The sequence below is a fragment of the Macrobrachium nipponense genome, chromosome 35 (assembly GCF_015104395.2).
Source record: "Macrobrachium nipponense isolate FS-2020 chromosome 35, ASM1510439v2, whole genome shotgun sequence".
Classification (NCBI taxonomy): Eukaryota; Metazoa; Arthropoda; class Malacostraca; order Decapoda; family Palaemonidae; genus Macrobrachium; species Macrobrachium nipponense.
The window spans coordinates 55,968,047-55,992,415 of NC_061096.1; the positions used below are offsets into that span (position 1 = coordinate 55,968,047).

The 24,369-nt window shown below is 36.0% G+C and overlaps 1 protein-coding gene across 2 annotated transcripts; it reads right to left on the reverse strand.

The window, feature by feature from the left end:
* Positions 1-143: 143 nt before the first annotated feature.
* Positions 144-24,118, reverse strand: LOC135208802 (alpha/beta hydrolase domain-containing protein 17B-like). Of its 2 annotated transcripts, XR_010313222.1 has the most exons (4): positions 22,912-24,118; positions 7,449-7,581; positions 2,223-5,843; positions 144-2,186 (listed from the first exon to the last, which is right to left on the reverse strand). XR_010313222.1 is itself a non-coding variant. In XM_064241333.1 (3 exons), the coding sequence occupies exons 1-3, from the start codon at positions 23,553-23,555 to the stop codon at positions 5,760-5,762; spliced, it is 861 nt and encodes a 286-aa protein (XP_064097403.1). In that variant the 5' UTR covers positions 23,556-24,118; the 3' UTR covers positions 144-5,759. The 2 variants fall into 2 exon arrangements, 1 of the variants encoding a protein (XP_064097403.1); XM_064241333.1 differs by having other exon boundaries at positions 144-5,843.
* Positions 24,119-24,369: the final 251 nt, after the last annotated feature.

Here is a 24,369-nt window from a genome sequence, read left to right on the forward strand (position 1 = left end):
AAGTGTCCATTTCTACAAAAACTGTTATACCATTAAAGAAAACATGAAGAAGCCTTAGCAACCTAATAAGCTCTAGCTTCCTTTTCATAGTGGAAAAAGCATACCAAACCACTGCAAAACTAAAAGGGAAAAATAACTCAAAATTAAAATTTCTTGTTATCTTATTTGCAAAAAAATATTTGGGAAAAAACAAAAAATATGAGATAAACATACAAAATGCAATAATGCAACAAAATGTCCTGCAATTGTTAGAGAAAAAAAAGTAAACAGGATCTATCAAAAACCTGCTACTTATCGTGAGGTAATGTACTTAAACTTCATATGTAAAATAAAAATTTTGCACACAGTTTCTAACTGAAGAGCGCCTCACGTGAAAATATGTACACATACCTATACAAACACATAAACAAATAGTCATTTTATTTAAATCCAGCTATAATCACTTAACACTGTTCCATCCAAAAAGCATACAAATCCACTGAAGCTTCAGATGCCAAAATCCTACATTGCACTTACTAGCATTACATATTCATTTTATATCTATGTGTATATTAATATAAAAAACTCTTAAGCATGAAAATCACATCATCATCAAGATAACGTCAAAAGAAAATACAATCCTAATTCAAATCAATAAAAAAATTGTCCTGTCAGTTTTAAAACTAATGAAAAACCAGTTTGCAACCCCAACCTCATTTATGCCAAAGGATGATTGCATACTCATGGCTTCACTGCTCTAATTTCGTACCTGTACGATCTGAAATAACTATACATCATCAATAATTCATTTTTTGGATCATCAAACAAAAACCATTTGATTCCTGCTACGTTCCCGTCATTCTCAACAGACCTTTTATGGGTACATCTTGCACTCACCTCAAATCTTAACTAACACAGCTTACGCTTATATCACAAAATTAGAGAGGGTAGGCTGACAAGATGCATATACAGTAATACACAGAACATAAAATAAGAGAAATTTTTTTTTTAGTTTTATAACCTTCAAACAATTAAGATGCGATACATTAAAAATCAGAGAGAGAGAGAGAGAGAGAGAGAGAAATATTTACGGTAAAGATTTTATAGTTCAATAATTTGATGGTAAATGTTCACTTTAAATTCCTCATATTATAAAAGAAATCAAGAGCATTCTATCTCATCTAGGATTAATTACTGTGGTTCTCAAGTTTTTGTTTAATTAAAGCTTGAAATACCAAATATTACCATTGTAGTACAGACCAACTGATTTTACGAAGTAAATAAGAGTAATATTTAAAATTCCAGCTCATGGAATCTGGTATACCTGTACTAGCATAGTGGCATAATTCCCTGTCTTTATTTAATTATTTTGTGTAGGTTTGTATGCATCCCTTTAAATTCTAACCTATCTACACAGTAAACCCTCATTCTGCATAGCTAACATAACTACATATAATGATTGTCAAACCACATTTTACAAATTTAGCTCTTAGCTATCACGGAGGAGCGGGGTTAATTTTAATTCGAAGTACAGAACCTGAATTCAACGGGAACACATACAGCACGGTTAAAATCAACATGTAACTCTCTTGAGAGCTTAGTTTGAATCTTGGTTGGGGCAGAGCCATCATGCATTTCCCTTTGGGTGTACATAAGTTATTGCCAAGGTAAATTCAGTGTTAATGGGTACCTATGGCTTAATGTTTGAGTATGTGAAACCTATAAATCAGTGACAAAACTATCATATAATAGCTAAATATTACAATCTTGGTACTTAGCTACTGTGGTGATGGGTTGAATTTGATTCTATGTCCATCTCCTGAATTTAACATATGTAAAGCAGTCTTGCTGTATATCTCTCATTATAGTTCTGGGGATAAATCAACTTTCTACAACTGCATCATACCCACAGGGCATAGGTTTGAATCCTAACTAGAACACATTCTCTTATAAATAACTTTCTTTGGGTGAAAGTTAATCCCAAGATAAAGTGAATTCGATATTAGGGGGTATACGTGTGGTTTAATATTAAGTGTAAAAAACTTAAGTATGAACTAATGGAAAAAAAAAAAAACTATCTTAAAACAGCCATGTGCTACACACTTAGTACTTAGCTATCATGGTGGAGAAGGATTACTTTAGATACTAAGCAAAGAATCTAACTTTGACATGAAAACATACTGCGGAGACAAAATAAAACTTGAAACCTCAATGCTAGCTAAGTGGATATCTAAATTGTCTACTTCAGTGTATGTGCCAGAATCTAGTAAATGGAATCATTAACAGTTGTAGAATTTCATTTACCAGTCATTGTATAATCCTGCTAACAGACAGATCATACCACATATATAATCCAATTTATAGACGTATTATTTGCTGTAATGGGAAACCTAATGAAATGCTATTTTATCAAACGGCAAGATTTTCAAAATTATTAAGTTGTACAAAGCTACTTCTTGTCACCTCTTTGGATGAAAAAATGCAATTTTATTTTCTTATACAGTTTGAACCTTTGCTACTTAACCTTACCAACTGTTATGTCTGATCAATCTCAATAAAGCTGTACTTTACAGACTAACCCGAGGGTAAACTAGAGGGGATTCTTCAAACTATTCTTCAGAGATTTAAACAAAGTACCTCAACCATTATATGCAATTCTGTACCACAAAATAACAATCAATTTGCAAGCAAAAAACACAAGTAATGATAAAGCAATGTCTCTTTGTTTCCACCCCCATAATGAAAGAAGCATTGCCTTTAAATCATGATATACTAAGAGTAATCTGTGAAAGCATAGACAAGGAATACAGATCAAGTAGTGAGGGCTACTAAAATGTAAAAAATATTCAACATTTTAATTTTCCTTTGATACAAATGACAGACATACACTGCTCTTTCACAACTGCACTGAATTTGATTGGAAAGAGTAAAAAATATTAACTGCTTCATTAAGAATGTGGAAAATGATACAAAGGCACACTCTAATCATTATGTAAAGTACTGCCTTGGATTTCAAACTGAAACCATTAGGTCTAAACCTTCAATAATAAAAGAAGTTCTCAACAAGGTACCAAGGGCCACACTAGATGAGGGTTCACTGTACTAATACTGAACATATATAAACATTATCTGCAATCATATCATGTTTATGATCATTACCAGCATTTACCTTAAAAAGTTCTACTTCCCATATCAATGGAACTCAACACATGTTATTGACATCTACAACCTGAAGTACACAAAACTAGTCCACAGCAAATTGTTACAGTACAAACTGCATTTGTATAATTTTAAGTAGCAGTTCCCTGTAGATGTAGTCATTGCCTCAAACATCATGTTCGGAGAAATAACTGAGCCTAGAAGTGATGCAAATGCCCAAGTTTTTTTACAGTAAATAGTAACACATGCATGAAAAAACTGGCTCTTAAAGTACAATTACCACAAATCTTATTCACTTATCTCACAAGTCCTTCCTCGGTGCTAAATTTTTAACTATCAGACTAGGAAGACAAACCACCGAGACTGCAAACTTAAAAAGAAAAATACCCAGTGGACCTCAAACACTCCACCTCAACAAATATGATATATTTGTACTTTACTTTAAACATCAGATATATATATATATATATATATATATATATACCATATATATAATATATATATATATATATATATATATATATATTAGTGTACATGCATAAATTACACATGCATCCCATACACACAAGTGTTTACATACATTCACACTTACATCATTATATATATATATATATATATATATATATATATATATATATATATATATATATATATATATATATATATATATATAATATATATATATATATACTGTGGATTACACACACATGCATATTTTCTTAGTTAAATTTTCATGAAAGGTTCATGTAACTTGCATGGAAATATTTCTATTTTAAAGCCCCTTCCCTATAAAACAAATATGAAATACATTCAAAATTTTCATGATTTATCTATGCTGAACCATACAGAGAAAATAACATTGGGTAACCATAAGCTACACTTTCACTAGGAAGTAACAAATCAGTCAAAGTTATCTAAAACAAAACTTCTTTCAGGCTGGAAATATTCTAGTAGAATATGACCCTATGTTTAGGGTTTCCACTGGTAACCAACAAGCTTATCCATACAAAAGTACGTACATTATACTTTGTGAATGTTGTGTGTGTGCATACATGTACCTTCTCTCTCCCTCTCACAAACACAATGTGTGTGTGTATATATAGTATATATGTGTATATATAGTATATATGTGTACACATACATAAATACATATATGCAGTGTTGCTGAGAAGTTTAGTAATGAGAGAGGGACCATAGTTGAATATCACCTCCATTTATGGCTAAACTTCTACCCTTGTGCAGTTAAGCTTGTATGGTTACTAGGAACAACTTTTAAGATGCAAATACTGACCATGATTTTGGTGAAATATTTAAACCAAACTTATCACACATTTCAAACAAATAAATGCTCTGCTGAGAAAGTGAACTAAATACATTTTATGTTTTATATGATGCTAGTAAATCAACTAATAATGTCACAAGGTAACAGAAGACCAAATCTTTGATAATTTGCAAGTTATAGTCAATATTACCCCACTAGTAAAACAGACATATTAAAAGACTCGTTCTAGAAGTAAATAACACTACAGGGTAGCTCAAACAAGTCTTCTGACTTCTCTATTGGTTAGTGCTTCTGCACTCCAGCCACTGAGACCTGAATGTATTAAATATGGACATAGGATACATTCAAACAAGAAAGTGAGCAGTGGGTAGGCTATACCTGTAAAGGCAAAACACTAATTGCCCTTGATTAAAATGAAGTACCAGAGTTGATCATTCTTAGTCACTGTCTTTTCTGGATACAGCAACAAATTAAGTTACAATGGTATCTCTTCACTCTTCAAATTACAGTAGTACAAAATTTGTGACAGGCCCTAACCAAGAGCAGTTCCTCTACATATGTTGCAATAAGAAAATAACTACACTTGAATCATTTCTTCAAATCACACTTGCAAAATCACTGACCTGAGATACAACAAACAAAACCCTCAAAGTTTTCCTTGATCAACCGAAGGACTTCACAAACTACAACAAAACTGAACAACATTTTATGAATGTCTTTATCTTCAAAAAACTACACTTGATAATGCCAAATGCATTGATTTCGTAAGGTGACGGACTAAATTATATGTTTAACACATTTCCTGAATCAATTTAAATTATACTAAGGACTCCAAAGGTCACAGTAATTTTTCTGTTGCTGAACTAGATCTTGAGTGCTGTCGACGGTGCTGCTGCAGCAGCGTTGTAGAGAGGGTGATAGACGAGGCATCTTGAGGTACAGTAGGTAATTCTGATTGTGGAGCAGGAGACTGACCTGTTGAGGACACTGATGGTGAGGGAGATGGTGCCGCCGATGATCTTGAAAGCTTAGGAGAAGGCTTTACTGGACTTTTAGTGGCAGTGGTGATATTTGTTGGGGTGCCACAAGCCGACGATGGGGTTTCCTGCAAAGAGAGGGTTGGAGTGGCGAGTGTGGCTGTAAGCCGACCCTCTGAGGCCATAATACCTTCGGTAGTATACATACCTTCTGTAGCTATCATACCCATGTCAGTGTCCCAACATCTCAAAAGAAGTCCTTCACTTGCTCCCCGAGATGTGGACCCACTGTAAGCAGCTGTGCTACGAGGATGATGGTTAAGCCCCCCTTGGCTGAGTTGAGGGGGGGCTTCCCCAATTCGTCAATTGACCAATTCCACTGATACAAACTGCTTCAGGCGCTCCAAGTACTGACTGTAGAGTTCTACATCATTATGTCCAGCTCCCTGTAAGGAAATTTAACATTAATTTAAATCTCTCAAAATCATAAAAGACCAATTCATAATGTCCAGTAAAATCAGCAATAAAAATTTTAGCCTAAAATACTCACATTCAAAATGTAATTTAAAGATATCTCAATTCAACACTTGAGGGGCCTGGCCTTCCAATAGGCTAAATAATGAAATCCTTAAGGTAACAAAGGCCAGTGTTTAGGCTACACAGTACCCCAAGCCAGTTAAGCAATTATGAGAAAATCTGTCATTCTTTTTTATCTCTTGTTACATACTTTTATTTCATTGTAAGTTTTCAGACGGGTCATGTGAGCAGTTAAATACAGAATAAGTACATCATTACAGGTAGGTAAAATAAAATATAAAAGTACTATATGCACTGCATGTGAGCACCAGTGCTGGATTTATGTTCAACAAGCAGCTACTATTTTGTACAGCACTTCGGTACCTCTCTATAGTAAAAAGCTAACAAACATTTAAAGGTCACACTTATGTATGCAGGACTAATTTAAGATACATTACAACAATATTGCTATTTATCTGGTACGGCATACAAATTATGAAATCCTTACACTGTTCAAAATGTCGTCTTAAGCTAATCTTGGCTCCTCCTAGGGAGAAGTTGGAGAGGATTTTGTTATTCCTAAGGTCTGAATAAAAATCTGGACCCTTATAAACAGGTAGCGCACCTCAAGATGTGCATCTACATCATTGCAGGGTTGGTTCACCCTTGGAAGACGGCTTGTTTTCAGGATATCACTCAGGAGTTTCTGTCATCTTCAGACCATGGCCAAGTATTAAGATATGCTGATAAGGCAGCTGGTGTCAACAGACATGTTAGTTCGCCGCATTTGCATCTGTGTTCACTCCCATCAACCTCAACTGGCTTCATATTAGGATGCAGCTTCTATGTTGCCATGTAAGGATTTCAATTTCATTCACACGGACTACTTCTAAAACCTACTTGAGACTCTGAAGAAGGGGTCCCTTGATTCCCATGGATCCTAACTACAAATCCTGAGATTATCTGACCAAGGGCATGGCATACATCTACTTAACTCTCAAGTAAAGGGTACTGTGTCATAGACAATGCTTCTACACAATTGTATTGCCACTGACAGAGTCCCTTGACTTGAGGTAGTCAAGATCTACATTTGAGAACCCCATCACAGCTGTACCAAGGTTTGTTCTGGGAATTTCCAACATACCAGTGGATGGTACATGCAAAGCCAATCAGATTCTTCCTTTATTGTGGTCTTTTCACTTAAATATTTGCAAGGTCTCCTGGCAGATACAGTTTATCAGACACCTTGCTAGTTCTGCTTGCCACATTATTAAATGCTACACTACTCTTAAACTACTTTCCTCAACTAAACCCAGCAGCTTGGGCAGTGGATGCCAAGGTCCTGGTAAAGTTTTGGATTAACAAAAACTTTGGACACTCCCAACTTGTGGTGTTTTCTACAGCAGAGGGACAAACACTGAATGCAAATAAAGGTTCAAGATTACAAGATGACAAAAGTTTTTGAAAAGTCTCCTCAAACTCTAAGTATCAGTGTCTCATGGTTACAATGCAAAACCAACTAATAAAGTACTAACCTCAACCCAAAGAGGTTCAACTGCTCTTGGACACCTTTCATGAATTGCCAAACCATGGCTGAAGTCCACTACATTATCCTCAGTTCCATGAATTACCAGAACAGGTGAAGTTATTTTCGGCACTTTCTCAATACTGCAAAGACAAAAACACAAATTAGTGGTATATCCTCAAAATTACAAAAATAGAGGAATGATGGGAGCTTGATGAAACTGTAATGTGAAGACATTTCTAAATAAATTAACTGCAGTCTGCATTGAAAATTTGTTGGATTAAAACAAACCTCGTAGTGCACTACAGGAACATTAGTACAGCAACAATAAAAAATAAATTTTTCATGAACTACTTAGGAAGAATCATCAACTACTGCTAAAAAACTAATTTAATGTCACTGACTAACTATGGAACCCAGTTTCAAATCATTATCGCTGTTCCTTATTGTCCTTGGTAAATTGGTTCATAAAAACCCAGTGCACTGAATTTGATGAAGGCAAATGCCAATGCAGTGTAAAATGGTACAATTTTACTTTAAACACAAAAATAAATTAGAATACTACTGTATATAAAAGCATAACGAGTGACAGCAACTTTTCACCAACACACTATGCTGGATATTTATCCTATGTACAGAATACTGTACGTACTATGCTTCACCGCACAGTACCATGCATTACATCTGCTCCCGCATTAGTAAGTGTGCTGTAAAGTAATAAATGCCATTATCACAAAATATGACTATAATAACAAAGTCACAAAGTGAAATAAAAGCAATGACCAGCTACTGGTTATCACTCCTATAATATAAAATAAAAACGATGCACGACACAATGCTTAATTTTTCAAAATGTCTTATAGCCTTCAAATGTAGTAGGTTCTCCCACTTCCTCATCTATCATATAAATGACTCCTTCCCTGAAGAGCTTCTTACTACCCAGAGAATTTTCTTAATTACTCCCCAATCAATCTGAGGGAGACCACTTCGGTCTTCATGACTTCACTTCATAAGATTTCCTACATGTACTGAAAACAGTGATTTTAAGTAATTCATTCATTACAAATTTGATGAATGTTATTACATCTGCAATGGTGATGTCTCTAGCAGTCCATTTATGGGACCAACTCAGAAACTAGGCAGTTGTTTGTAGCACTTCCACGCAAGATTTAACTGTTTTAAGGGTGCAGCAATGAAATATGTTGGAATATAAGAAAAAATATATATTACAGTGAACCTCTGTATTCGTGCACTCCAGATTCACGGACTCGCATTTTCACAGATTCCTCTCTGAAACAAGCAACCTCATTATTCACGGAAAATTTGCCTATTCGGCGTATTTTTCTAAACAAAATATCCAATTTTTTTTTTATCAATTTCATCATTGAATGCACTTTTTGTGACAAAACTATTTAAAAAACTAGGTTTAAACATTTTTAGTGGGTTTTGGTTGAGTTTTAACTAACAAAATAGACAGTATTAATCACTCATGTAGGGCTTAAACAATTCACAGATTCTAGCTATTAGCAGGGGGAGGGGGGGTTCTGGTCTGGCGTGCATCCCCTGCAAATACGAGGGAACACTGCATATGACTGCCATCGTTCAGTGACTGTGGCAGGTCCATTATCTGCTACAAACTTGTTTTTAAATTCAAAGAATTTCTCCATATTCTATTTTGTAAACAATAATTTAATTCACTGAACAATTTAGTGGTATGTAACTCACACTTCCCACATCACTGCCACAACATTATCTTCACTCTGACCTTTAAAGCACGTGGTTTGTGAAGCATGTAGACAATGCCTGGCTTGAGTAAATGACCCACAAAAATGCCACATAGGATTTCCTTTTTCAATAAGAGTATGATACCCACACCATAAACCCCTCAGCCTTTCTAGCAACCTTGATATGTGATTGATTCGCCTCCTTAAACTTTACACGATACCTGCCAATAGCATTTCTATTAACATAATTGGACACTACCTAGCATATATACCTACCAAACACTTGGTGTGAGCTATCTATCTTTTTATTGCAAAATTCCTGCTAAGTCTTCTAGCACTGAAAATAGGATATAATTTCCAATTATCATATGGAAGAACTGAGTGGAACCTTCATTATGAAGAGGCAACTGAACTCTTCAAGGATCATCTAAATCTGAAAGATTGCTGTGACAGAGAAGCCTCTCCTATCCCAGTTGACAAATTGTTCAAAGTTCCTCAAGGAGGAAGATGCTGAAGCGCTACCACTTCATCAAAGAAAGAATCCTGTTACCAGTAAAGAACTTATGACAGCTATGCTACCTAAGCCCTATGATGGGAGACGAAAAAGGGACTTTAAGTATAAGGGATGGGGTATGAGGTTGAGCAGCTCCTTCCGTGGAAAATGTGGAACAAGAATTAGTATCAAAGAGTGTGGGTATGACAATGCTGTTCCACTGCATTGCCTCTATCAGATTACCCCAGAAGTCAGAGCTATGGAATCTGGTAATGAAGTCTCAAAAAAAAAAAAAAAAAAAAAAAAAAAAAAAAAAAAAAAACAAAAAAAAAAAAAAAAAAAAAAAAAAAAAAAAAAAAAAAAAAAAAAAAAAAAAAAGCTAGCATTAGCAATAGTGGGAGTTAGGTCATGAGATGAACTCTGCTGTACTTTGTTCTCTACACACCTTTAATTATTCCCCATTCCCTTTCCATTTTCCAAGCTGAGGTTCAGAGGGAAGAATGAAGCATCAGGTAGCAAATCACAAGATACACCTTACCTCCAGCAAGATAAAAGGAGTCTTGAGCTGACCTAACCCCAAAGGATGATTGAGCTCATAAAAAGCAGAGTGGAGAGCCAGCATCGGCATACCTTTCTGAACTGATTGCACAAAGGGAATAAGCTGGGGCCCGAAAGAGTGACAGACAGCTTCTCAACATCAAGTTCTACAGAATTATACAAGAAAAACCAAAGCTGAAGAATTATGTCTTGGAAAGAACCATCAGGTTCTCCATGACTAATAAGATTCCTGAAAAAAATAAGGTAATTCTTGATGAAGAGGACAAGGAACTTCTGCAAACAATCTAAAAACCTCTCTTGGATGGAATAACATGAGTTACTAGAGAACTGCATGAAAAAGTCAATCCATGAGGGGTGTGCTTAGTGCACAACACTAGGGGAATGAGGAATTACATACCTTTACTAATGATAAGTCAGTGATCATGACAGAGGAGCAAGTGACCCTGCTTGACTGTCAGTCTGAGTATGGATCAGCAATGGACCAGAGTACATATATACTGGCATGTGACTGTCAGCTAAAAAACATGCAGCCCTATGCAGTAAACTGAACACCATGTGTAATGTACTGAATAAGACAGAGACCCAACAACAGAATACCCTTGTCGGCAGAAATAACTTTGCATACACCGGAATCAACAACCAAGACTGTTTATGAGTTATGCACAGGTCAGGAATAAATAAGCCGTACAGAGTATCAGCACAAGAACTGATGATGAAGGCTAGAACCTCCTGTCAAGCCTGAGTTTAGCAAGGGCAAGGAAGCAATAAATACCCTCCTCGTGTTTACTTACCATCCCAACTCTGACAAGGATTGGTTCAGTGAACTCTCGGTTATCCAGTTGTGTACTAATTTAAGGACTGCCACCATCAGGTAACAGGGTAAGCATGGCTGATACCCAACATCTAAATCCATCACCTTCAGGTCATCCAATAGCCCCATCTTTTGCCTCAAGCCACAACCCAGTGCATACACAGTTCTCATTTTTATGTTACACCCATCACCCTCTTCCAATGTTTTGGCAGAGTTGTCGGATATACCTTAGGCCACCAGATAACCCAATTCCATTATAGCTTCTCCTCCTACACATACCTGTGCAGTACTAAACAACAATTCCCACTGATACACAAACTTTTCTTAGTATGTACAGTTAAATGTATTCAAGAAATAATTCTTTGCAAAAGAAAATGACAAGATGAGGAAGAAAAATTCTTTTGAACATGAGGTATCACATGCAACAACTTGTAATAGCATAATGTCTGGTTTTAGGATTGTTAGCTCATGGGATAGAGCAATACTTATGCTATCCAACAGCATAAAACAATTAAAAATTTCCTCTTGCATATATCGATTTAAGAACTCTTCCATGTTGTAACTGGTTATGAGAAAGACAGATATATATGGATGAGAACTGGAGTCTTACGTCGAGACTTCACCCACAGTAGTATAGTATGTTTTATCCCAGGTAGTAGTAGTCAAGGGGTGAGGGTAGGGTTTGGGTACTGACTCAAGTGTGGAAAAGTAAAAATTTTCAGTATAAATATAAATTATGATTGGTAAAAGTTTTTACTATTAATATCTGTTGTCAGTAACAAATTTCCATTTCCATCGTGCATTGATTTTGGGGCTGCGCATAATTGTAATTGGCAAAACTATTGAAAATTCTTTTGTAAATTATTGTATCAAAAAGTGATGGATTACTGTTGGAAAAGTTAGTGATAGGTCTAGTTATTATGGTGATACAGTACGTATATAATGTAACAAAATTACAGGCAGCAATAAACTTAGAAACTTTCCCGGTTTCACCTTTCTCATAAGTAACAAAGTCTGCTAAAAAGCAGATTGTCTACAGCCTGCACTTTTATACTGTAAAGGTATTTTACAATTACTAATAGCAATTCTGCATAGTTTCTAACAAAAACTAACCTGTATGTACTTTACACTTACTATTCAGTTTAAGAGACTTATCTAAAAATTTATCATATCTAAAATGGTAGCATGTGAAAAAATAATCTTACTGTAATTTGGTAGCTAATAAGAATTATACATACTTACATACCCACAAAACTTCAATCTGGAGGGTGTGAATAATCATAATAGAAAAAAAAAAAAGCCTTTACTTCTTACATTTCAATTATATACTACTACTTTTTGTGATTTTGCAAAAATTTATGGTAAAATATTTTCCTTTTTGGTAAAGCCTTTTTTCTCTAACATGACTGTTACAATATAAATAACAATCATGAAGTAGTACACAAAACAATTTCATCTTAAGATTATGCTTGACTGGACAACGATACTGCTGGAGACAAATACTGAACTATCATGACTAATTTGAGCTAGCTAATTATGTTGCCAGGAATAAAATTTACCCAGCTATAAAAATCATAACAGCACTTTAAAAAATCTGCATCTCGGTAATCCTGGTTGAACTCGAGCAAAAAACTGTTAATGATCCTCAGTCTTAGAGAGGTGAGGATGAAGCGGGCCTCTGTTGAAGGATAGAGGATGCATAATTATGATCTTTTGATCTGGAAGTTTGTTTACAACTTGGATTACATACCCAAGGTAATGAGGGCTTTGTGAGAACTTATTCTGAAATTTAAAACTGCATAGGCTAGGCTAGTAACACATTACTGTATATAGCAACGGTTAGCCTTGGGTTTATGGATAATCAAGCATGGGCTTAGCATAGGTTTAGCCCCTTAATCACACTAGTACACAGTTGTATGCAACCCCACACCCTCCAGACCTATTAATGTTGAAAAGAAGATACTTTACATAACTGTTCTAAAAATGGTTAAATGATTCTCTTTAAATCAACACAATTTTTCCTACAAACAAGCAAAGACAAATCCTCACAGGAGTGAACTCCATGCATATGGGGTTTTTATGCTAAACTGTTCCAGTCCATCTTGCAAACTTCTATTGCCCTACTCTAAATACCTTCTAAAACACCTGTAAGGGCACCTGGCTGGAAAGCTATTATCTATAAGGAGGAACTTCTGCTAGCTATCCCTCTAAATTGACAAATGCGGCAGTTTACACAGTATGTAATCAAAACAAGTATATACACGAAGTAATATATGTACGTACAGTACTTTTGTAAACAAAAGCACACCGCTACACACCTACCTGATATCATAACAAAATAAAATCCTTTAAGAAAAATGTACAGGCAGTCCCCGGGTTACGACGGGGGTTCCGTTCTTGAGACGCACTGTAACCCGAAAATCGCCATAAGCCGGAACATCGTCAAAAATCCAAAGAAAACCTTACTTTTAATGCTTTGGGTGCATTCAAAACTATGAAAACTGCATTGTTATTGCATATAAAAAAAACCCTTCAAATATTGGTTATTTCTTCTGCTAGATGAGCGTTGTAGGCGTCGTAACCCTGGAAATAATTTATGATGAATATAATTGAAAAGCGCCTTAACCTCGGAATGTCGTAAGCCGAGTCCGTCGTAACCCGGGGACTGCCTGTATCTCTCTCACTCAAAAGAGATAATCTCTAAACAGGATAGGTTATGAAACTTAATCATTTTGTATAGTATATGGGAATGCTGATCACATCACTTAAATTAAGGAAAATCTGCTAAATATACTAAGTGAGATTTAAGCTTGTTTCGTTAACACTACTAAATGTTACCACTAGTACTACTTCTCAGCATGTATTGCATATCTACCATGTTAAATTTACTGTATACACATTCCCATGTTCTGATCCTGAATAAATATTTCCTATTAAATACACAGTTACTCACTTGAAAGGTGTTTCAACTTTGACCACTGATGCATCACACAAGTTGCAATACTAAGTTAGATCTTATCCTTCCTGTCATAACTATGTGAAGATCCAGTGTAATGTTTTTGGACACCCGCATGAACTCTAAGGTATCATGAGCTCAAGTCATATAGTACGTACTACAGTACTTCAGTCTGTCAGCCTCAGGACTGAGCCTAAGAGGCTTTCTTTTGTGTGTTTTTCTCCTCCAATGACAGGCTGATGCTTGACGCTGTATTGTGCTTTAGGTGTCCATTCAGGATTTGGATCTTTTACTATCCTTGCTCCAAGGACGTTTAGATGGATGCCTTCAAAAATAAAGTGATCATCATACAAATCTAAACTCCAAAATATAAAGGGTATTAAGGAATACCCTGCTCCAGGTCCAAAATATAAAGGGTATTAAGGAATACCCTGCTCCAGGTACTTTACTAACAGCCTGCTGTGCAGCCAAACGAACCTTTGACCTTCCTTTGGGGTGGCTCACTGTACCAGACTGGCCCTTGCAGTTACTGTATTGCTACGTCACTCATAGTAACTAAACTTCACATCCATTGACATCCTTTGGCCTTGAAGAATATTCCACAACACATGCATAATGCTACAGTAGTATATATTTACTTTTTACAATTCATTTCCCAGAGAAGGATTTCTTTATGATTGAAAAATTTTTACTTTTATCCTTTTATAGCATACTATTAAATGTCAAATGACACAAGGTTCCAAAGATACCGTACTACAATACTTTTCTATTTTTCAAGTAGTCTTACTATTTTGTTTGTTTACTGGAAATAAAAAAAGTGTGTGTGTTTGTTTTAAGAACCAATGAAGCACCTGAACTAAGATAAGAGATACCCTTATACTATGTCTTTAATGTGAGTGAAGGTGACCCCCACATCTACAGGTAAATATGCAAATGAAGTATAAATCCTAAGGATGATTCCCTTCAACTAAACCCTCCTTCCTTGTACAGCTTCCTCTCATATTCCCTGGGGTAGACTGGTCTCTCTTCAGTGTTACCTCCTTCGAATTGCCAGAGTCACTGCTGTTGGGCGAGAGCATCAAGCAGACATCCAAAGCTTGATCCATGAGTAGCGTATATATTCTAATTAAATTCTGAGAGACTTCCATCTCTTTATCCCAACCAGCCAATTATATGCAATAAAGTCAAACCTCAGTATTTGTCTAAGTTTTGTCCCAGTTTTCGTACACCCGCTTGGTTATCGTACAATTAAAAATGGTCTATCCCAAACTCGTCCGCACGACCGCGTACCTCACAATGCATCCCAAGCATTCATTACCCTGCCTGCATATGTTTCTTGTTGAATGTGCATCACCACATGAGTTCATCAGAAAAAATTTGTACTATATGATCCATTGTTTTTTGTGCTTTTCATTGAATGCAATTGCCAAATAAGCCACCATGGGGCTAAAGAATTCAAGAAAGAACTTGTAGCAAAGTCTAAAGTGGCGTATATGTGGCCAACCTCGCCAGGATGTACAGGTAAGTCCACGTCAACAATTCCATCAGAGGGAAGAAAAAGAAATCAAGGAAGCTGATGTTGTAAAAAGGGGTAAATGTGTTATAGAACACAGATCGCGAATAATCGAAGATGCTTTGAAACTGTTGGTGAGGGTCAATGAAAAACTAGCAAGAGATAGTGTTTCGGGGGCACTAATTTCCAAAATGGAGGAGGAAGAGAGGAAGGATGATGCACCTTCTCCAGTGATTAAGGACGTGTGCATGTGCAAAGTGGAGTGAGTTGCAAAGTTTTGTGAAGAAACATTACCATGTTTGCAAAATGTTCAATGACAATGCCTTGTTTAATTTTAGGCAAATCTTAAAGAGATGCCAGAAACAGATATTCTTGGACAGAGATTTTGTGTGACAGGGGTCCAGTGATTCTCAAGCTGGTCCTAGTGGCGGTGAAAAAAACAACAAAGCGAAGTAACCCCAGATAGGGCCTTGATACCTGAAGTTCCTATGGAGGGGGGGGGGGGGGGGGGGGTGGGGGGGGGGGGGGGGGGGTCTTCTTCCAAACAATGACTTCACCTCCTCCTATCCATCTTCCATATACCAACAAGTCTTCAACAAATGTAAAAGACATGCTAAATGTTCAGTTATCCCTTTCATTAGTCCTTTATACTTATTACTCATTGCTTTCTGTATGCAAAACTATTGTTAATCTATATACAATTATTTTGTTAATATTTGTTCTGTGAATGGAACAGTTTAATGGGAGTTATGTACATTATTTCTTACAGGAATTATTGCTTCAGTTTTCATATAATTCAGTTTTCGTCAGACTTTCTGGAATAGATTATTAAACAGGGTAATCTATGTGCTTTCCATAAATTATCCAGCACTGTAAGTATACATCTTGAATCCTGCTAGTCTCAAGGTCCACACTCTTGCTTCCTTTCTTATTCCCTAAATTCCATTTCTTCTCTTATTGTCACTTTTCATATCCTTTATAATTCTACAATACAGTATAATATAAAATCGCTACAGTAGTACATTACGTTTTTTCATCCTTAAGCACAATAGCACACTGTAGTACATACACTAAAGAATAGGCACATAAAACAAAATTTGAACTTACGGGTGGCAAAGGGTAGTGTTCTGAACACAATTTTAAATTGCGATACCATTTGATTGTGCATCTGAATATTTGTAAGTTGAATCTTCATAGATATGGGTGTCTATACTTTTAAATCTACAGTGAACCCCCGTATTCATGCACTCTGGATTTGTGGACTTTCATATTCGCAGATTTCTCTCTGGGAAATAACATTACCCCCACCCCCCACTTATTCACAGAAAATTTGCTTATTCAGTATTTTTTCTTATAATATCCAAAAATCCCTTTTTTTTGTTCATTCAGTGGGTCTTTCTTGAGCTTTAACTAACAAAATAGAATGCACTGCATTAAAAATGGTAAAGTTTATTGACTGTTTTTGTACTTTTGTTGAGTTTGACACTCGTGAGAAATTATTTTTCAAGTCACTAAATGCCTGCATCCAACAAAGAGATTCACACTGGGAAATTAAGGTTTTTGGTTAAGAAAAACCACTAAATCCATTTTTTCTAGTACACGGATGAATGTAACCTAGCCTAGGGCTCAGCAAGTAAACCCTAAATCAGTGTGTCCAAACATTTTCGCCTATTGTACCCTTTACTACCTTCTCCTACTGTTAGGTAACCTGCCCCCCTCACACACCATGGCTGACCAAACTCAGTTTTATTTAGGATAATCATGCAAATAGTATATTAATTATGAAAAGACTGCATTATAGGAGTGTTGGTCAATACATTCAAATTTATTACACAAATAAAAATGATTTAATAACAAAATGCTTGAAAATTACTTACACAACTTAATGTGAGATGTGAGGCTGACGTTCATGTGAGACGTTTCTGTTGTGTGTATGTTCCTTGTTTGTTCACGTACTCTCATGATCTATGTTGCGTACCCCCGGGGGTATGCGGACCCCAGTTTGGACAACACTGCCCTAAACAACCGATCTAACATAAATCAGTAATCACTAGGTGAAATACAGAATTACTCAGTAAGTTTTTGGTTTCTATTTTACCTGGGGGGGTGGGGGGGGGGGGTGGGGGGGGGGGGATCACTGCCCATGTCAACCCCCATTCCTATTGTTTAGGGTGCTGTATATCATAAATACGCCTTATCCTAGTTATTTGGTATTCTTTTCGTGTTATCCCTAAAAGGAATGAATGCCCATACCCTCCCTCCAAACTTAACCTGACTCTACAACCATGGTTTTCTACTGAGAGTCCCCCTATTAGGGTACTGTTGACCACAAATGTCAAATTTGTCAAAATTACATATACAATCATAAAAAAACTTTGAAACTGCTTACTTCCTATGGTTAATAACCATTTTCATAACCATGTAAAACTTCAAAATGACTTTTTTTTTTTTTGTAAACATGTCTTCAACACTCAATCAACACACACACATCATAAAAATGGCAATACAGCAACAATATTAGGTCTATGCTTGCAATCTTATTCATTTTAAAACAGGTGAAAGGCAGACTTTTCAATGATTCTAATTATTAATTTTCTTTACAAAAAATTGGTTGAACTACTGTACTTCTAACAACTCTACACCTAACAGTGTCGACAAAAGGAACATTCTCCGAAAATACATCACATTAATAGAGAAATAATTCTAAAGCACAACTGATCTACAGCCACTTTATGCAAATTCTAAAGGTTTTTGCAAAGATGTTATTAAAACGTAGGCTATTCCTGTAAATGTCAACAGTTAAACATAATGACATACAAGATTCCTTAAACAATAACCTTCGTGATACATCATTAGGCAGTCACAAACAACCCTTCCCTAAATTAAGCCAAAATCCAATGAACCTAAACATGATGGAATCGTATCAAAGGCTGAGTCATGAGTACAGTAATTATGAAACAGCATTAGCCTTATGATAACTGATGTACTAGTTATGGACAGAACATAAAACTACACTAAAATAAAGCCCTCTCCAGAATAACACAGCAACAAAGGAATATCATGTACAAAGTTATGCTGTATTTTCTTCTCCCACCCAATATCTCTTGGGTACACATTTAAGATTAGGCTTAAGTGAACGTAACGTTTAATGGCTTAATTACTATGTAAACATTAATTACATCTATACATGAACTGATTATAGTTTAAAAATAATTCCAATTCATTTTAAATCATGAAGAACAATTGAGAGATTTTTCTGCTGATGACAAATATAAATTAATTTTGTAAATTACCAATAATTAGAAAACTGGCATATTGGGATTATTCTTAAAGTTATTCTTCTCTACAACTCATGTTGAAAATACATGCCTTATTTATCATTCTCCTTGGTGGCAAGTAATCTAGTGATCTCAAGCCTAATGAACAGCCATCTTTCCATTTTTTTTCTTCAATTAAAACATTACCTCCAATCAAATAGCATGACACTTCATCCAATGTCAGGCTAGTGGGGTTAGGGCAAAGGCCCCAGACATACCAGAGTATGGCAAAGCAAGCTAGGAATGTAGAATGTAATCCTATTTATGTAAATAGCAAACTTGAAATAATAAAGATTGTTTGCAGGCTAACATAAACCTTTAGAAACAAATATTCCTAGTTTGTATCAACTACCAATAGCCTAAGAGTGCGAATAATTTGCCATGATTATGGTAAATATCGAAATCTCAATTCACTTATCTAGGCTACACACATTTTAGAATATTGCATGATTAAATGTCACTAATTATTACCATGTACAGGGCAGTAGTGATGGAAAACACCTATCATATAGATTACCTATCTCAAAGTCAAGCAAGGCCACATAGCCTAGCATTATCTAAGGAGCCCAACAAAGTTCGTGATAACAAATCTGTTTAATGTAACTGTGAATTTAACTTTCCCCTTAAAATGGAACATGGACATAATATTTATAAAACAAGAGTATGTAGTATAACAACTTTTGACTATAGATTTTAAGTGGCCTTTGTGATGTGAAATGACACAAAGTTTTATGATTATTTGTATTTTTTATAACATACAAATAGGATTTACTTTCAGCATTAGAGGGAACCAGCTGTTTAATTTAAAACAAGGGGGATCGTAGACATTCACTTGACTACTTATTGGCCGTGTCTCTTCTATTGCCTGCTGTTTGGCTTAATTCTTTATTACTCTTTGATTTTTTAAGATAATTTTCATTTTGGGATGTAATGCCTCTACTGAAATAATGCAACAAGTTCTATTGTTTCATTTTGTTGTTTTTGCTCTTTCTCGCTGTGCAGTTATTCCTACAGTTATACCACAAAGTTGTTTTGAACGTCACTTACTTCAACTTACGATACCCATCAATTAAAACAATAATGAGGAATCTAGAAAATTTGTTAGTTGAAACCAGAAATTATTTGACCTAGGCAGAACACACAATATAGAAATGGGTGCATACAATACAGCAAGTTGATCCCGGAGGGGATAGTATTAAACACAGCATTCCAAAGATCTTCCGTCATGTAAGTGATGGAATATGGTATGGGTTTACCCTGGACTTTGACAAAGGTGGATGATACCCTGATGGGGTCCACTGGGGTTATTTGACTGGATAATACCCTGATGGGGTCCACTGGGGTTATTTGACTGACAATACGAATTTATGGTATACAATGAACATCACATTCTAACAAATTCAGTTGATGAAATAACCCTTCTACTGCAGACTTGTTTACATTACTAAACTAATAAAGAATAATTTTGTTTTCTTTCAAGGATTATTGGCCCCTTGCTTCTGCTAATATCTGGAGTTTTGAAACAAGTAAATGCAAAATACAAAATCACATTTTGAGCACACTGCAGTAATGTAATTAGTCATATTGTGTCCACATGAACACTTATTGAAATAAGTATGTAAATATTTAGCATACTCCTTTTAAAATTAACATTTAAAGTATAAAATAAAATGAAGGAAAACTCAAATCAGTAGTGGAATGGCATGGCTTACATGCAAACACTGTTTTAACATGAAAGCCTGGAACAATCACCATATTCCTAAACTAAATTATACAAATTGCTGTGATTATAAATTAGTACTTATTTACACGTTAAAATAGCATAAAACCTGCTACTATGTATACATAATATGAACCAAAAAGGTTAATTTAAAAAATCAAGTGTATGGAAAGCAATTTTACAGCAGTTATTCTTCCGTCTTTGGATCTGCTTATTAGTTTCAACAAATACACAATAGCCAATCTGTCTCTATTGGGGTCTGAATGGGTTTACTGGAGCCATTGAAAAGGATGTGTATATATATATATATATATATATATATATATATTATATATATATTATATATATATATATATATATATATATATATTATTATATTATATATATATATATATATATATATATACACAGTATATATTATATATAATATAATAGCAGCAACTGGATCAAATCTAGTATATATATGGAAAAGAAACCCACAATAATCAATCAAAATGTTTATGATTGTGGTTTATTTTTAGTATTATGTTAAAGTTGACCTTTAACACTGTTTTCCAACACATTTCTTTGTAATTTAAAAACATGAAAAGGCTACAAATGAAGAGAAGTGCAGAGGCTTGGTTAAAACACATTTCTACTTCCTTAGTCTTCACTCCTAATACCCTATGCCTACTACATGTACTGCAGTTTTATATGACCCAACCATGACACTGGGTAGCCACTAAATTACACTCCTGTCATGCACAGGCTTTAACTTCACAAAATATGTACACCCTTAGCATAGTATTATGATAATTTAGTTTCTTACCTAATACATGAACATTTTTCGGACTGCATATCCCATGTTCTACGAATTACTGACACACGTATATACTGATGCAAATGAGTTAGTTACAGGGGTGGGTTAGTGAAGGGAAAAGTGTAATACTACTGGGATGTGGGAAAACTCAACACAAGTCAGCTGTAATAGGCTTACAGAAACGGCATAAAATTAAAAAACTATAAAATGGCCAGAACAGCTGGGAGGGAAAAAAAAAAATAACTTCATATCTACAATAAGTATTCATCACAAAACACGGAACAAAAGATGTCATACAGGAGCATTCTAACTTTATGTTCTCTAACCTACCCCATAAACCTCACCTTGGAAACCTACATGAAAGAAAATATAAGGATGCACTTTTACATCAACTTGGCCACTGGGTCTTTAACTAACAGGAAAAGGAACTTTGTGGCTCCTGCATCCTAACCCACCCCGGTGTGCTATAAAATAAGAGGTAGAATATATAAACTTGTCCCTACATTAGCCTCTAAACCCTAATGTTGGGAGGTATGGTTAAAAGGTACACATTTGTTTTCAGTTTCAATTCTAGTAAGGAATGGTACTCTTATTTAGTTAGCAGAGGCATTTATTACAAGTAAATAGTTGGGATTATGGCACTCGCTGAAAAATAAAAGTAGTTTTGGGGTACAACTGAATTTGGCACATAGCACAAAATTAATATATACGTTTGCATACTGCCCTTGCCAGCAACAATGCTTACAACAGGCTAAAGCAGCCAAGGTTACAGTAAGTGAATCAGTTCTTGGTTAATAGGCTAGGTAGTTACCTAATTATTATGTGACAGAAACAAACTGCATAGGCTACTAGGCTACATGCTCCAGATAACTGCACATACTACATGTAGCTAACAATTCCAAAACAATGTAAAGTAGCCTATATGAAGTAACAAAGCATTTCAAATAGGGTAAATGACCATGCAGCGACATAGCAGCCAACTCTCCCAGAACATGGCCACCTTCCCAAAAAAGTACTTTAATTTACCTACTAATGCCATGAGCATCAGTCAAGAGTTGTGGCCCATCCAGGCAGTACAACATGACCTCTATACCTAGTACTTTTCTCGAAGTAAGCAGTGTTTTTTCTCCTAAATTATGAAATACCTAATGGCATAATTTGAGCTCTTTTTCAGGAAGTGGCCGCGTTCCAGGAGAGGTGGCCGCTAACGTCACAGCTCGGTCATTTACCCTACCAACATCAGGACTTAGCTTAGATAGCCTAAAATAAGATGTAAGAGTTCAGTTTTAATGTTACTTGGCAGCCTGAGGAGCGAAGGGTATAGTTGGCCTATTATTCACCTCATACCATAATGAAACAAACAAACAAACAAACTTCATTCAATTACTGAAGTTTTGATTCTGTCCCATTAAGGCATTACATACCTAACTAGGCTACAAAATCACAGGCCTAATATCCACTTAAACTTAAAGAAAAAAGAAATAACAGCACAGGCTTAAATAAGCTACCAAGTAGTATACCTACTAGGTAGCCTTCGCTTAACTAGGCAGTAAAGGCAACTTGTGCGGAAGGTCAGCCTTACCTGGGAAAAGCATCGAAGAACCAGGTGCGTTTCGTGTTAAACAAAACCCTGATCCCAGACATTAATGGGGAGTGTAAAATGACAGCTCCAACTTCGTATCTAGATGCTAAGTCTATTGTTGCAGCAGTTCCGATACTCTGTCCGTAAAGAATAATATTTTCCGGGGATATTCCGTATCTCGTTCTAAGTGCATGCCAAGCTGCATCAATGTCTGAGTAAAGGTTTTTCTCCGAAGGCTTACCACTGCTCACACCGTAACCAGAATAATCATAACTAAATATATTACAGTTGATCCTGGTGCCCAGACTCAAATAAAAACTGCTCATGTGGCCCAGGTCTGCGGCATTGCCGTGGGAGAACAGGATGCAGAACCTGGCGTTGGACGAACACCTGACGAACATGCAGGCGATCTTATTGCCCCTGTTGGTGCGGGTGTAGAACACCTCGATTGTCTCTTTCTCTCTGTCTGTGAACTGCCACTCGGCCTTCTCCGTCAGGTGGAGGCTGTGCCTCGATCCAGTCTCGTCAGGAGTGAAAGAATACGTCGCCTCCGGAGGGATGAAAGCCATCTTAGCCGCGATGCTAGATGGGCACGGCGGCCAGCAGAACAGGCAACAGATATCACGGATACTCAAGCCGTTCATCGTGGCCCTGCTCAAGAATCTCCTCCTCCTTCGCGAGTTTAAAGAGTGCTACCTTCCTTCAATTGTAAACATTTACAGCACTCGCACCTCTAGGACTGTGTGTTCACGGTTTTATTTTCTTATTATAAACTTCTACATCACTATCTTCTTTAATTATCCCCATTCCCACTTCATCATACTTATCTCACTCGACACTGGACTAACTTAGCGTTAAGAATAAGAGCGTAATAACAACATTAGCGAGGACATTATGCTTTCACTTCTTCTTCCCAGTCTCACTCACACAACATCCGTACCACTATAAGTGACACAATACGAACACGTCCTTTTCAACCTGACCTCACTCGCTCACTCACTGGTTCGAACCTCCTCGCCTCACCACAATGACAAAGCAATGACCATAAAAGAGACGCGCATCGTAGAAATGAAATCATGAGATTCAATTACGCTTCAATTGTGAGAGGCATACAAAAGTAATTCGAGGAGACGCCTCTATAAAGAATAACGCAGCATGTGCATTTGCCGTAGTTTCGTATCCAGTGTCTCGAAACACACAAACGAAACGAACGGTGGGAAGGCGCGGCGGTGACTGAAACAGCCGAGCATCGCGAGAGTCGGTAGTAAATGTTCCAATGCTATTTAAGCAATACTCACTCTACTTGCTGTTACCATAGCGCACCTTATGGTTTTCGTTATTTACCATTCATTTAGACAAACTTTTTTCCAAAATTACTTCTTGTATCTCGCTTCATTTAAAATCAAAGTTAGATTAAATTAACAAAAGCTTAATCTACTCTCGATAAAGCATTTGTAT

What these genes read in the sequence shown, in the direction of transcription:
- LOC135208802 (XM_064241333.1), bottom strand. Translation starts at nt 23,555, where the DNA reads ATGAACGGCTTGAGTATCCGTGATATCTGTTGCCTGTTCTGCTGGCCG. An exon ending in TTCTTCGATGCTTTTCCCAG is followed by an intron (nt 7,582 to 22,911) that starts GTAAGGCTGACC and finishes TTGTCTTTGCAG; the next exon opens with TATTGAGAAAGTGCCGAAAA. An exon ending in TTGAACCTCTTTGGGTTGAG is followed by an intron (nt 5,844 to 7,448) that starts GTTAGTACTTTA and finishes ATTTCCTTACAG; the next exon opens with GGAGCTGGACATAATGATGT.